The 15,332-nt window shown below is 41.8% G+C and overlaps 1 protein-coding gene across 5 annotated transcripts; it reads right to left on the bottom strand.

Annotated features, from left to right (window-relative positions):
• Positions 1–229: 229 nt before the first annotated feature.
• On the bottom strand, positions 230–14,342 carry LOC122689448 (zinc finger protein 345-like). 5 transcript variants are annotated; one of them, XM_043895864.1, is made up of 6 exons: positions 14,247–14,342; positions 13,763–13,976; positions 10,550–10,636; positions 9,311–9,437; positions 8,723–8,815; positions 230–4,018 (listed from the first exon to the last, which is right to left on the bottom strand). In XM_043895864.1, exons 2-6 carry the CDS (start codon positions 13,775–13,777, stop codon positions 1,611–1,613), a joined length of 2,730 nt encoding a protein of 909 aa, XP_043751799.1. In that variant the 5' UTR covers positions 13,778–13,976; positions 14,247–14,342; the 3' UTR covers positions 230–1,610. The 5 variants fall into 5 exon arrangements, with proteins under 5 accessions (XP_043751799.1, XP_043751796.1, XP_043751808.1 ...); XM_043895861.1 differs by having other exon boundaries at positions 14,152–14,272; XM_043895873.1 differs by lacking the exon at positions 10,550–10,636 and having other exon boundaries at positions 14,152–14,272.
• Positions 14,343–15,332: the final 990 nt, after the last annotated feature.

The raw sequence follows: 15,332 nt of genomic DNA, 5'->3' as shown, positions 1-15,332 counted from the left end.
AGAGCTTTTGTGTAGTAAAGTTTTATTCAAGTATAAAGGAGACAGAGAAAGCTTCTGACATAGACATCAGAAGAGGGCAGAAAGAGTATCCGCTTGCTAGTGTTAGCAATGGAGTTACATACTCTCCAATGAATCCAAAGAATGTCTGGAGGTTGTAAAGACCTCACCAGATCTACTCCTATAATTTACATTTTAAAATAACAGGTTTAGCCAGAAGGTTTAATCCAGAGACTGTCCTCAGGCAGGATACATTTTTTTTTTTTTTCAGGATACATTATTGTTATATAATCCTAAGGAATGTAGAGGAAAGAAAAAAGTTTGTCCTTTCTTCTTGCTTGAGAATTCCAGACCCCTCTTTCCTTGGGGACCCCCAAGCTTCTTCTCAACCTGCCTAGGAAATGACTCTCTCACTAGACAGAAAGACCTTGAAAAGCTGAGAAGAACAACCTCTCCTGTCCTCTGTCTCAGGAGAGATTCAGGAACAATTAATTCCTACCTGGAGACCAGCCTGTGAGCTAATTTATTGATTGTTTTCTCCCCAGAGATAGCTGCTAACACTCTGCTCACACAGACGGTGTGAGCTGACTGACTTCCCCGGTCCAAATCCAGCTAGACCAACCCTGAGGCCTCTCCTGGGACTGAAGCTGGGCCTCAGCTCTCACAAGTGGACCAGGAGCCAAGTCCTTATCCTGGGCCTCCCCTTAGAATCCCCTGGAGCACATACAACACACCACACTGATGCTCCCACAGGACCAAAATAGAACTCTGTTGGGAGGGCATCAGTGAGGTCATTTCCTGACACTGGTCACATGATCCTGATGGGAAACCAGATGGAAACCACTTGGCTAAAGATTCTTTCTGAACCATTTCAATGAATACAAATCCCTGGTGCCCAGGTCCCCATTCCAAGAAGTTATGAATCTGCAGGTCTACAGTGGGGCCATGAAAGGAGTCATCAGCAAATCCCATTTTGTTCTGATATTTCTTCCCCAAAACCAATGTTCAGGAGTTCTGAGCTCAAAGCCTCACACTCACCACACCTAAGACCTCTCTGTAGGGGAGGATTTAGGGCAGGAGTTTCTGAGAGAGGTCAAAGCTGGAATCAGGCAGAGAAAACAGGAGTACTTGCAGTTCAGCTTTTATAAGTTACCCTGAGTAAAGTGCCTCGGACTCCCTAGGCTGAGTGTGGATTCATCCATTCAAACCAAGACAAGGATTCTGGTGAGCACTGTACGGATTATTTGAGTGCTGAATTACATTCACTTCAAATAATCTCAAATCATGTCATTACTAACAAGAATACATACATTGCTAAGAATTGTAACTTTCTAACCATAAATCTTCATCACATGATTCATGCTAATACATCCATCTTCTATGTGTTTTAACTATGGAGTACTCCCTACAGTCATCCTCCTTCAGAGAAACCTCTGCAAACAAAACTGATGAAATGCCTTCTAGTATGCAATCTCTGATATTTACTTTGATTTAACTTTTGATTAACAACCTTTCTACATATTTGTTACATCATTCCCATAGGTTTCTTACATAAACTCTTGTGTTTTCAGATGCATGTTCAGGGCAAACCTCTTCCATCACTTGTTCCATTATTAGGGTTTCTTTCCAGTGTGTGTTCTCAGATGTTTAGTGAGATTACCACTATCACTAAAGGCTTTGCCACATTCTGTACATTTATAAGGTTTCTCTCCAGTATGAACTCGCAAATGTGTAGTAAGAATTGAGTTCTGATTAAAGGTTTTGCCACATTCTGTACATTTATACGGTCTCTCCCCAGTATGGGTTCGCTGATGTTTAGTAAGACTAGAAACGTTAAAAAAGGCCTTGCCACATTCTGTACATTTATAACGTCTATCCCCGGTATGAATTCGGTGATGTTGAGTAAGGGCCGAATTCGTAGTAAAGGCTTTGTTACATTCTTTACAGTTAAAAGTCTTCTCTCCAGTATGAATTCGCTTATGTCGAGTAAGATGGGAGTATTGAATAAAGGCTTTGTTACATTCTTGACATTTATAAGGTCTCTCTCCAGAATGAATTTGCTGATGTCGAGTAAGATGTGCACAATGAATAAATGTTTTGTTACATTCTTTACATTTATAAGGTCTCTCCCCAGAATGAATTCGCTCATGTCGAGTAAGATGTGAGCAATGAATAAATGTTTTGTTACATTCTTTACATTTATAAGGTCTCTCCCCAGAATGAATTCGCTCATGTCCAGTAAGAAGTGAGGGACGACGAAAGGCTTTGTCACATTCTTTACATTTATAAGGCTTCTCTCTCGTATGAATTCGCTCATGTTGAGTAAGTTGCGAGCACTGAATAAAGGCTCTGTTACATTCTTTACATTTATAAGGTCTCTCTGCAGTATGAATTTCCTGATGTCGGGTAAGATGTGAACATTCAATAAAGGTTTTGTTACATTCTTTACATTTATAAGACTTCTCTCCAGTATGAATTCGCTGATGTCGAGTAAGATGTGAGTATTGAATAAAGGCTTTGTTACATTCTTGACATTTATAAGGTCTCTCCCCAGAATGAATTCTTTGATGTTGAATAAGATTTGAGCGCTTAGTAAATGTTTTGTTACATTCTTGACATTTATAAGGTCTCTCCCCAGAATGAATTTGCTGATGTCTAATAAGATTTGAGCACTTAGTAAATGTTTTGTTACATTCTTTACATTTATAAGGTCTCTCCCCAGAATGAATTCGCTCATGTCCAGCAAGACGTGAGGGACGACTAAAGGCTTTGTCACATTTTTTACATTTATAAGGCTTCTCTCCAGTATGAATTTGCTGGTGTTCAATAAGATGTGAGTTGTAAATAAAGGCTTTGCCACATTCTGCACATTTATAATCTTTCTTTCCAGTGTGAATTCGCTGATGTTTAGTAAGAAGTGAGCGATGCTTAAACACTTTGCTACATTGTGTACATTGGAAAGGTTTCCTTCCTGTATGAATTTTCTTATGTCTCCTTAGATGGCATGATTTACTAAACAGTTTCCCACATATCTTACACTTGTTTTCTTTCTGTGAGTTCTGAACAGTCTGTGGTTGAATAAGTTCTGAAGAGTGATTAAAAACCATACCATATTCAGTACAAGTCCCCTCTTCAGTACAAGTTCTCTTATCGAGAGAAAAACCTGACATTTGATCAAAGGCATTTCTACATTTATTACTTGTAGAATCCTTGTTAGAAGATTTGGGTCCCTGATGTTTCTTAAGGTTGGAGTCTCCTTCAACCGTATACCCAGGTTCATTGCCTGAATACCTTCTCAGTCCACCAGAAATACTCTTGTAATTATTGGAGCTGGAGCTCTTACTTAAGGTCTGACTCATTTTATTACACACGGAAAGTTGTTGTGTACTGACCATATCACAATATGTATTGAACAATGATGGTTGGATTGCATCTCTTCCGGTATCATCAACATTATACATCTTGGAATGGAGAGAAAATATCTGTTGGGGGAAGAAAAATGAGCCCCTGCTCACGGATCCCTCAAATTGATTAGATTGTGAGTTTTCCCACTCATTGTTAAATTGTAGGTGTTCAGACATGCTTGAATGTATGTTTAGTCGAAGCCTATGTTCAGAATTGTCTGAATGAGTATTTGCAGTAGAGACAAGATTACCTCCCAGATATTTCACGTTTCCTTTTAGAGAACATGTATGTTTCAAAAAAGGATGAAAATCTTTTCTTAAACACTTACACATCTTGGCAAATGTTGAAGACTGAAGTGGGTGTTTTTCCCAACGTGACTCAGGTCGCTCAATTCTTTTTCCAGTAATGTTAGAAATCTGTGTAACTGTCTTCATTTCTTTATGTCCATATAAACATTCTCTCTGTCTTTCATATACCCATGTATATTCCCAGACTTTCCTTAAATTTAAGTTTCTGAGGTGAAATATGTGATATATTCCTAGGTTTGCTTTTGGGAACACATCTTCTAATGCTGGATTCTTCGGCATCAAATTCTGGGTGTCTTGTGCAGAAAAGGCTGAAAGATATCAAATAACAAGTAACTTCCCCTGCTATTCTCAGTGAATATCTTGAAACATTTAGAGAAAATCGATGACCATAGCTAGTTTAAAACTAAAATAGAGATAATAAAATAAAATAAAATAGAGATGGAAGCATCAAGATGCCAGAGGATCAGGCAGATGTGGAGACCATCTCTGTCTCAACAAACGAATCAGAAATGGAACACTTTTCACAGAGCCCAGTTGAACACTAGCAGAGACCCCTCGAAATCTTAAGAAACAAGAAAGATTCCTGCTGAGCCAGGTAGGACATGAGAAAGAAGAAGGAAAAGGAAGAGGAAATGGGATGGGGCCTGCAACCTGGGGGGACATGAAACTGAGGAGCAGTCTCCACATCCGGGGAAGCCTCTCATCAGGGGCTCAGTCTAGACAGAAGGAGAGCTTCATTCTACTTGGGAAGAGAACATGGCAACCTGCGTGTGGCAGCAGGGCAGAGTGAGACCTGCAGACAGGGTCCTGACCCCAGCCCTGCCCACCCAGCGTGAGAGGCATGCCCACCACTGCAGACAAGGGCTGGGTGCGGGAATGTGGGGTTCAGAGACCAGATCGAGGCAGAGGATTGAGGTTGGCTGTGAGGAAACATCCTGAAGGGATGGGACTGCGGGAGGAGCTCTGCAAATGCTTGTGGTGGAAGCCTGAACCACCAGAGAGCAGAGTGGCATTAGGGAGTGATGCCCAGAGAAGAAGCCCATTGCATCCCTTGTCCCGTGTGCCAGACCCTGCTCGCCAAGGACTATGAAGAACTCCACCCATGTAGGTCTTTTGAGCCCCCAGCCACGGCCTCCCCCATCAGCCTCATCCACAATCAGCAGACTCCTGTGCTCTGGGGCAGCTCAGGAGAGGACACCTGTGAGTTGCCCACATGCTCAGATGGAGCTGAAAGCACAGCTGAGCCCCAGGGATGAACAAGAAAAGCTGACACCTCTCCCTGCAGCAACAGAAGCCACGGTCTCACACCCACGGCCGGCTGTGTAACCTCAGCCCCTACAGAGCATCTGAATCACCTACCAGCGCTCTCTCAGTCAAGGCAGGGGCAGCTCTAGCTGCTGTAGACTCTGTGGGCTCCCACACAAGGGGGCTGGGCCAGAACAGAGCCTGAGCTGCCCCAGAGCACCACAGCAGGTCCAGCTCCACGCTGAATGCAACCCCAGGACCTGACTTCACTGAATCTATGCCGGTGACCTTGTGAAAACAACATCTGCGAACATCCAGGGCCATGTGCCATCATGCCCATGGTTAAGGTGGGGCCAAGAGTAGTGCCTACACTACATCACATGAGAGCCTGCAGAACGCATGGGAGGGGGAACCAGAGCACATCCTGAGTGAACATCCCCAGAGGAGTAATACTCAGCGACTTTTCTCCATGTGCGGGTGCTCCAGTCCCACCTGCCTCACACCACAGATCAGAATCACAGCTAAGACTCAGATCTGGAGGCTCTATTCCACCACACAGGGAGCAGGCACCACCAGAGAGAGGGCAGTAACAACCATAGAACAATGGGGAAACAGCCCTGAATATCCACAGCAGGCTCTGGTCATGGTTAACAACAATCAAAGCCCAGATCAAGAGGATGAGGGCACAAACCTCGGGACCAACCTCACCCACCAAGGTGCAGACACCAGAAGGAAGACTAACTCGGTTCCTGTAGCCTTCAAAAGAGAGACCACAAACAGAATGCTGGACAAAATGAAATGGCAAAGAAATAGGTTATAGGGGAAGAAACAAGATAAAAACCTCCAAGCACCACTGAATTCAGAGGTGATAGGCAATCTAATGATTACTTCCTGCTTTTAGTCATCTTAAGTGGAGACACTAAACACTTTCACAAATCCTAGGTGCCTAATAATTCTTAAATCCACTTCTTGCCACACAAGTTTCTGAGAATGGTCTATTAGATGTTTCAATCTAAAAGTCAGAAATGATAGTGATAAAGAATTAATCAGAAACTGAGGACACATAAGACATTGTCAACGAAGCTGAATACAAATAAGATAAACTTAATAAACTACTAGTTTTAAGAAATTAAATAAGAGAGACTTTAAAACTATGACTGAAAGAGGGAACTCTACTCATTGCTCTGTGGAGACCTAAATGGGAAGGAAATCAATACAACGGTAAAGACTAGAGATCTCTTTAAGAAAATTAGAGGTACCGGGAATATTTCAAGCAAAGATGGGAATAATAAAGGACAGAAACAGGATGGACCTAAAAGAAGCAGAAGATATTAAGAGGAGTTGGCAAGAATACATGGAAGAACTATACAAGAAAGACCTTAATGACCGAGATAACCATGATGGTGTGATCACTCACCTAGGAACAGACATCCTGCCATCCAAAGTCAAGTAGGACTTAGAAAGCATGATGACCAACAAAGCTAGTGGAAGCGATGGAACTCCAGCTGACCTATTTCAAGTCCTAAAAGATGATAATGCTAAAGTTCTGCACTAGATCAACCAGCAAATTTTGAAAACTCAACAGTGGACACAGGACTGGGAAAGGACAGTTTTCATTCCAATCACAAAGAAAGACAATGCCAAGGAATGCTCAAGCTACTACAGAATTTCCCTCATTTCAAACAGTAAAGGCTCAAATATTTTCCTAGCAAGGCTTTAACAGTATGTGAACTGAGAGCTTCCAGATGTTCAAACTGGATTTAGAAATGGCAGAGGAACCAGAGATCAAATTGCCAACATCCCTTGGATCATATAAAAAGCAAGAGAGTTCTAGAGAAACAACTACATCTGCTATTGGCTACACCACAGACTTTGATTGTGAGGATCACAAGAAACTGTGGAAAATTCTTAAAGAGATGGGAAAACCAGACTCCCTTACCTGTCTCCTGAGAAATCTGTATGCGTGTCAAGAAGCAACAGTGAGAACTGGACATGTGACAATGGACTGATTCCAAACTGGGAAAGGAGTTCATCAAGGCTCCTTTGTACATTGTCACCCTGCTTATTCAACTTATATGCATAGTATATCATGCAACATATCAGGTTGGGTGAAGCACTAATTGGAATCAAGATTTCAGGGAGAAAGATTCATAATCTCAGATGTATAGATGACACCCCCCTTATAGCAGAAAGCGAAGAGGAACTGAGGAGTCTGTTGATGAAACTGAAAGAAGACGGTGAAAACGCTGAAAAACTCAACCTGCACAAAGTGAAGATCATGGCACCAGTCAGGTCGTTTCATGGCAATCGGCAGGAGAAACAGTGAAAGCACTGACTTTATTTTCTGGGTTCCAAAGTCACTGCAGGTGGTGACTACAGCCATGAGAGTAAAGGACGCTTGCTCCTTGGAAGGAAAGCTGTGACCAAAGCAGGTATCATATTAAAAGCAGAGACATTACTTTGCTGACAGAGGGTCGTCTAGTCAAAGCTATGGTTTTTCCGGTAGTCATGTTTGGATGTGAGAGTTGGACCATGAAGAAAGCTGAGTGCCAAAGAATTAATGCTTTTGAACTGTGGTGTTGGAGAAGACTCTTGAGAGTCTCTTGGACTGCAAGAAGATCACACCACTCCATCCTAAAGGAAATAGGTTCTGAATATTCATTGGAAGGACTGATGCTGAAGCTCTGATGCTCTGGCCACCTGATGTGAAGAACTGACTCACTGAAAAAGACCCTGATGCTGGGAAAGACTGAAGATGAGAGAAGGGGACGACAGAGGATGAGATGGTTGGATGGCACCACTGTCTCGATGGCCAAGAGTTTGAGCAGGCTCTGAGAGCAGATCATGGACAGGGAAGCCTGGCGTGCTGCAGACCATGGATTGCAGAGTCAGACTCGACTGAGCAACTGAACTGAACTGACTGATATGAATGATTGATTATCTTTGCTGTATAGGAATTCAAAATTGGAAAACAGCTATATTCCAATTAGAACTTTTAAAAAAGATTTCTTTATATAACCTAAAAATGGTCATAGTTTGAATCAACTATTAATAGTATAGTGGGAAATGTGGTAAGAGTTTATGTGAATTTATTTTAAAATTTTATGAGGTAATAGAATATATAAAGTATTTTAGAAAGTTAGAATTAGGGCAAATACACTTAAGATATTTAATCTGAGATCATATAAGTGAAAGAGAAACTTTGAAGTCAACCTGAGATGTGCACTCTTTCATTTTCACAAGCTTTTGCTTTCTGCAGGGAAAAATTACTTGAATTTGAAATTTATATAGAAGGTCCTATGTGTTGCTCCCAGCGGATAGGAAATTATAAACCAGAGGACAGAAACCCGTTCCCAGTATTCCTAGAAGTTTGGCAGTTTGTCTACCACTCCACTCACAAATTTCTGTCAAGAGGTAGAAGGAAACTTGAAAAGAACTGTCACATATTTACTCAGAATTGGGCAGAGTTTTCCTAGGGCCCCCAAGCAATGGAAGAGCAACGAATGAATGCAATTTGTCACAAGCCAAGAGGAGACTTTTAGGTCACACTGTGGTGGAGAAAACTAATCGCTGGAGATAAATTCATGAATGATTTAAGAGACAGAATGGGGCAGGTGATACATTTCTAGGACAGTGGCAGACACAAACGCAGGTTTTCAAAAACCATTTCCATTGAAGCAAATCTTCCAAAGCCATGTGATGAAGGATGAGTTCCTCGCTGCTCCTTGGGCCACTCACCTGAGTCATCTCCATCCATTCATACCTACCTGGGTGAATGGCTGTTGTCTCCATTCTCCTTATATTCCTGGGATACTTCAATTGCTCCAGAAAGGCGACCAGGTCCAGCTTAGAGACAAGCCCTGTTGATCAGAGAAAGGAAACTTTGTGTTGTTAGAGATTCATCAGTATCGAATCCAATATGTATTCAGGTGAGACGAGAACGCATTTTGTTCTAGAAAACGGTATCCGGAAATACTTTATTCAAAGCCGCTATACAATACTAACAAACACCTATCTATCAGATCCTGAGATTCTGGTCAAGTAGTACTAAGGCAAAAGTAAATGGTATCAATGTGAAATGAAGAGAGTGTGCAACTATTTAATACCACAGAACTTACACAATTACCACTAACCTAGAATGAAGGAGGCGGAGTACATCAAGGAAGAAAAACGTCACCAGTATAACGAGTCATCATGAAGCCTTTCTTTCTAAACTCAAGAGATACTCATTATCCCCTAGAAAGCAGAGATCTGGAACTACTGTGGGAAGCAGAAAATTTCAGAAGACATTCGAGAAATGAAGGAACCAAAACCTAGTGGGTAGGTAACTGATTCTGGAAGGCAGTTATCCTCACCCAAGGAGGCCAGGTTCCCGTAGTTCTCTAACATCACATCCGTGTACAATTCCCGCTGACCGAGGTCCAGGCTTTCCCACTCCTCTTGAGTGAAGTCTATGGCCACATCCCAGAATGTCAGCTGTCCCTGAAATACAAAGTACAGAGCGCATGTGGCTGTGGGAAGACTTCCTTGTGTGACCCAAGATGAAAACAGCAAGTTCAGAGACCTGGTCTTGATTCAGTGGCTTGGCTGGTATTACAAAATATATTTTCTACACAATAATCTTTTCTACCCAATTTCTAATGTGAAGAAAAGAGGATGAGTTATGATCCACAAGCCATTAGAGAAACTATTCTCATCTGAAAGAAAAATTATAAAATCATCAGGGAAACATTAGCATATTTATTTTTCAGTGTTCAGATTAGGACTAATTAGATTTTTGTAAACATTTTGGAAAATACAAAACTGTGATGACACTCTCTGATGTGAGCATGGAGTGTACTCGAAAAGATCAGACCTGGGCTTGGGATGAAAACCCCCACTCCCCAAACCCAGCATATCTGCTCAACACACCTGAGTGTTCATCTTCCAAAGCAGAAAGAAAGTAAGAAGACATGGAGTTACTCCATTAATTGTGAGAATTTAGGCATATCCCTCACTTTTTCTTTTCAAGACACTTGATCAAGTCAAGTGGAAAAAAACAAATTCATAGTATGGGAATCTCACAGAAACACCTAAACCAGTGAACATGAGTCATGAGATAAGAAGTACATGGAGGAATGCATTATCACTGCATGGGTATTTTGGCACTATATGGAAACTATGACCTGAATCTATCATTAAAAAAATGTTAGTTCAGGAACTTTGTGATGATCCAGTGACTAAGACCCTGAGCTTCCAACGCACAGAGCTCTGGTTCTTTCTCCGATCAGCAAACTAGATCCCACATGCTGTAGCTAAGAGTTTACATGTCACAACCAAAGAATCTGAAAATTACAAGGATGACTGAAGATCCTACCTGCCACAAGAAGACCCAGTGCAGCCAAATAAATAAATATTTTAAAAATGTGTTGTAAGCAAATTTCACTTCATATATGACTTCCCTGATCTGTAGCCCAACGTTGCAGTCCTTTAATGGCCCGGAACCTGCTGGTCCGGAGTCGACAATAAGAAAGTAAAAGACAGAAAGAAGCTGATATTTCCTGGTTTACGCAGAGAACCTATAAAGCCCTTGACACAGGGCTTGTACCACTCACGAAGGCACAGGGCATCCTCTCGAGGAACTCTTGAAAGTCCGGGTGAGAAAGTGAGCTCGGCAGGTTTCCATGCTTTAGAGAATTAGCCTGAGAGGGAGACAGAGAGCGAGAGAGAGAGAGAGCGAGAGAAAGAAAGAAAGAAAGACACAGGGACCCAAGCTCTCATGGAACAAGGGTGCTTTAATGATTGTTGTGTGAGCATATACAGGATGTTAAGGAATTTCTTTGACAATCATAAAGATCAGAAAACCAAACATATAGTAACTGTTACCAAGGAAAGAAGGAATTAACAATGGTCATAAGGTCAGAAGAAAACCTGTATCTCAAAAGGGATGGTCATGACTAGGCAGATTTACTGAAGGGAAAGAGTTTACTGAAAGAAATCCATGCAGGCGATTCATCTCATTTATCTCAGTCCTGGGAGCAGAACTGAACTGGTGTTAGAGTATAATATGACTTTTACACAGCAATATTTTCTACCGTAATCCTAAGACAAAGAAAGATGAGAAATGAACCACAAACCATTTCGGAAACTATTCTGATCTGGAAAAGAAATGATAAAATAATAAGGACAACATTGGCATATTTATTTTTGAGTGTTGTATTTGTATGACACAGGATGAATTTTCTATCAAGGAAACAGGGAATATTTTTTAAAAAGCATACTCTGACCCAAGAGTTCTTGAGTGGGACACATGTGCCATTTCTTTTAGCAAGCTTAACTTTTTTCCTTAGTATTGTTAACAAGCTTCTTTTAACTAGTGATATTCAAAATTCTGCTCCATGAATGGCCATGTTGAATAGTAACGAAATGCATTAGTAAGGTAAGCATTCATGCTTACTTTTGAACTTCAGGTGTTTTACAAATTTTACAGTTCAAATATGACAGCATCCTCAGTAGCAACAATCATTTTAACTATTTAGGATATACTATATATCTTTCTGAGAGTTTTGACAGGGTCTTCCAATTATGTTGCTGTTCCACCTTTTTGCAAATATGTAGCAAACATTCCTTAAACAGCTTAAATTTACTTCACTTTATGTACTCTGAACTTTAATAATACACACACGAATACATAGGAACAACTCTAAAGAAAGTTCATAGAAGTTTCTCTAACTGTAAAGAATACAAGAAAAATAACTGATCAAATCATATGAACATTTCCATGCATACATATATTAAAATGGAACTATATATTCGTTTCACTAAAATGAAACAATCGAAGGCCATGGAAAATATCTAAGAACAGTTTTCAAAGGTTAGAATCAATACACATCTTCATGAAATGATGATGGCTTTTAAGTAAGCCCTAGGTTTCTGCCTGCACACACAGATGCACACATAAACACACTTCAGGTAAAAGCAACCTTCCATAAGCAACAGATCTTTTGGAAGAAACATTTTTAATCCACCTTTAAAAAAAAAAAAAAAACTCGTGTATTTTAACATTTATGGTAAAACAAACATTTACAAATTGTGCATGAATGTGTGCTAAGTCACATGAATCACACCTAACACTTTGCGACCCCATGGACTGTAGCCATCCAGACTCCTCTGTCCATGGGGTTTCCCAGGCAAGAATACTGGAGAGGGTTGCAATTTCCTCCTCCAGGGCACCTTCCTAACCCGGGGATCAAACCCAGTTCTCCTGCATTGGCAGGCAGATTCTTTACCACTGAGTCACTTGGGTTCACTGAAAACAAATGTTTCTCTTTAGTAAGAATGATCAAAAACACAATATGAGAAATAGTCTACATTTTATTAGCAAATATACCATCACACCTATTTAGAACACGTTTCCAGACCTATGTGAAGAAACTGTAAACCTTTACTGAAGCACATCAAGTCTGAAAACCGCAAGTTTTACTTGGAAGATGTGGTGACATAAAGACTTCAGTGACTCCAAATTCAGAACAATTCAAACTCAAAACAAACATGGATATTTCAAGTATAAGTCTCAGCTGTATCTAGGAGAGCCAACATAATTTTGAATTTAAAAATGAAAAAAAAAACATAAAGAGGGAAATTACAGATTTCTGTAATTACAATCTTTAAATCTGTAATTCTGCCAAATTACGGATGAAGTTTTAACTGTATAGACTAGTAAAACTTCAAAATAGATGAAGCAAAATAGTTACAAGGTAGCCAAAGAAGCTCACCTAAAGAGAGACTTAGACATTATTTTGAACAATAGAAGGTAAACACAACAAAATATTTTTTAATATTGAAACAGGTGAGATATTCCAAAGTAAGAAAAATCAGAGGGGAAAAAAAAGTCAAAGGGCATAAAGGAAAGATTTAGGTTTCAGCTTTATGTAATAAAGAATTTAGGGAGAAAAAAAAAAAAAAAAGAATTTAGGGGCTTGCCTGATGGTCCACTGGTGAGAAGTCTGCCTGTCAATGCAGAGGACACGGGTTCCATCCCTGGTCAGGGTAGATCCCACAAACCTCAGAGCAACTAAGCTAGTGTGCCACAACTGCCGAAGCCCACATCCTCCAAGCCTGTCAGGTATTAATACAACGACTGAACCCGTGCCTTAGAGCCAGAGCTCCACAACAAGATAGTAGCCCCTCCTAATCACAACAGAGAAAGCCCAAGACCATCAGCAAAATTCCAGTATAGCCAAAACCAAATAAATACCAAAACAACAACAAAAAAAGAATTTGGCAGGCTTTGGTCCCCAGGTTCTGGAAGTTTGTTAACTACTCTTGGAATTTAAGGTTTTTTGTGTTTTTTTTTTCCCCCTCTTGGAATTTCCTTAGTGACTGAAGTAGCTTTATTACTCTCCGTGGGCCCTGATAATTTATGCTAGCAACATGACCTACGGTCGGCCCCTAGCTTAATAATGGGATGACTCAGGTTGTGAGGCTGGGCATTTCACAAAGACCAACGAAGTGACTAGAGGTTTGGGGCTTTGAGCCAGGTGGGCTGATTAGCCCAATCTCTAAAGAGGGGAGAATGCTGGAGATGTTATCAATCCCACCTATGTAGCTAAACCCGAATAAAAGCTCGGGACTTAAAAGCTTGAGTGAGCTTCTCTGCCTGGCAATACTGTATTCTGTCACACATGCCAGGAGGGCAATGGGTCCCTTGGCATGATGACTCTGGGTAGGTTCAAACAAACCCGTTCAGAAGTTAAGGAGCTTATCAAGTCCAGAGAAACAGCATTTCAGGAAAGAGAGACAGAACAAACACGGACTATGCCTCTCACCTCGGAAGGAATCATTTCTGACTCCTTGATCTCCTTCTCCTCTGGTCTTCCTTCTCAGGTAAGATCAGTTTTGGGAAGCGACCCGAGGGTTGAAAATAGGCTGTTCAATACTTAGAAAACCACAGCGAGCTCCCTGTAACACAGCCCCACACAGAGGGAGAATCTCAACAGGTACAAATCACAATCCTCCATGGCCACTGGCACAGCAGGGATTCTGGAACACAGAATCAAACGAGGTGGTTTTAGTTTTATTCTTTTCTTCAGAACTCGCCGCCCTTCCTGTGAAAACCACGCGTTGGCCCCAGGGACCCGGCAGCTAAGCTAACGGACCTCTGAACTTCTCACGGCGATGCGAGGACACACTGGGGACGGGAAAATGGGGGCGGTACCTTGAACCTCCACAGAGACTCCCGAAACCCACGTGTGAAGGACAACAGGCCGTGGGACGACGACATCCGGGTTTTAAACTAACAAACAAACTCACCAGATCTCTCTATCGCTCATTTAAACGCAACTCCGGTCTGCAGGCTACTGCGCACGCGCGGGCGGAAAATCCGGTACAGAGGAGGGTGAGTGCGCTACGCTGCGGCCAAGGAGAGGCGACGTAAGGGGGGAGGGTGGGAAGAGGCCGGAAGCGCAGGTACGTAGGGGCGGGGCCAGTGGGGGCGGAGCCTTACCTCCCTTCACCCCTCCCCAGTCGGGTTTGGGTCCGTTGGTCCTTCCGTCCAGCTGTGCTTCCTTTTTTTACCTTTTGATGTCTTTAAATCTCCTTGACTTCCTCTGGAGCAGAGCTGCTTCCTGCCTGTTCTAAGTTAGTGTTTCACACAACTTAAGGCAAAAGAGAAGAATTTTGAGAGCTGCTTCTATGGGAAGCTGAGATGTATTCAGCAAGTTGAAAAACAGGGAAAATTCAAAAGCCCTTTGTGTGAGTGTGTGAAGATGTGTGTCTCCTCAGTGACGAAAAGTACAATGTAATCAACTCAGATGATCCGTTTGGAGTGTCATGTGAGTGGATGCTCCTCGGTTGTGTCTCGAGACAACAAAGATTTGGAGTGTCACAGCTCTCGGGTCTTGGACAGACAGGGTTATAGCTGTTAGACAAGGATGACTTCCTCTCTGCTCCTTGGACCTCTCATCTGAGTTCATTCCTACCGACCTGGGTATATGTCTGTTGTCTCCATTCTCGTTATACTCCTGGGATCGTTCGGTTGCTCCAGAACGGTGACCAGGTCCGGCTTAGAGGCCACAAGACCTGTTCATCACAGAAAGGAAGGTATTGGAGTTTCAGCTTCAACATCAGTCCTTCCAATGAACACCCAGGACTAATCTCCTTTAGGATGGACTGGTTGGATCTCCTTGCAGTCCAAGGGACTCTCAGGAGTCTTCTCCAACACCATAGTTCAAAAGCATCAATTTTTCGGTGCTCAGCTTTCTTCACAGTCAACTCACATCCACACATGACCACTGGAAAAACCATAGCCTTGACCACATGGACTTTTGTTTGGCAAAGTGATATCTCTGCTTTTTACCATGCTATCTAGGTTGTTCATAACTTTCCTTCCAAGAAGTA

Source organism: Cervus elaphus, chromosome 4 (genome assembly GCF_910594005.1).
Source record: "Cervus elaphus chromosome 4, mCerEla1.1, whole genome shotgun sequence".
In the NCBI taxonomy this organism is placed as follows: Eukaryota; Metazoa; Chordata; class Mammalia; order Artiodactyla; family Cervidae; genus Cervus; species Cervus elaphus.
This window is presented reverse-complemented; position numbering and strand designations above follow the sequence as displayed.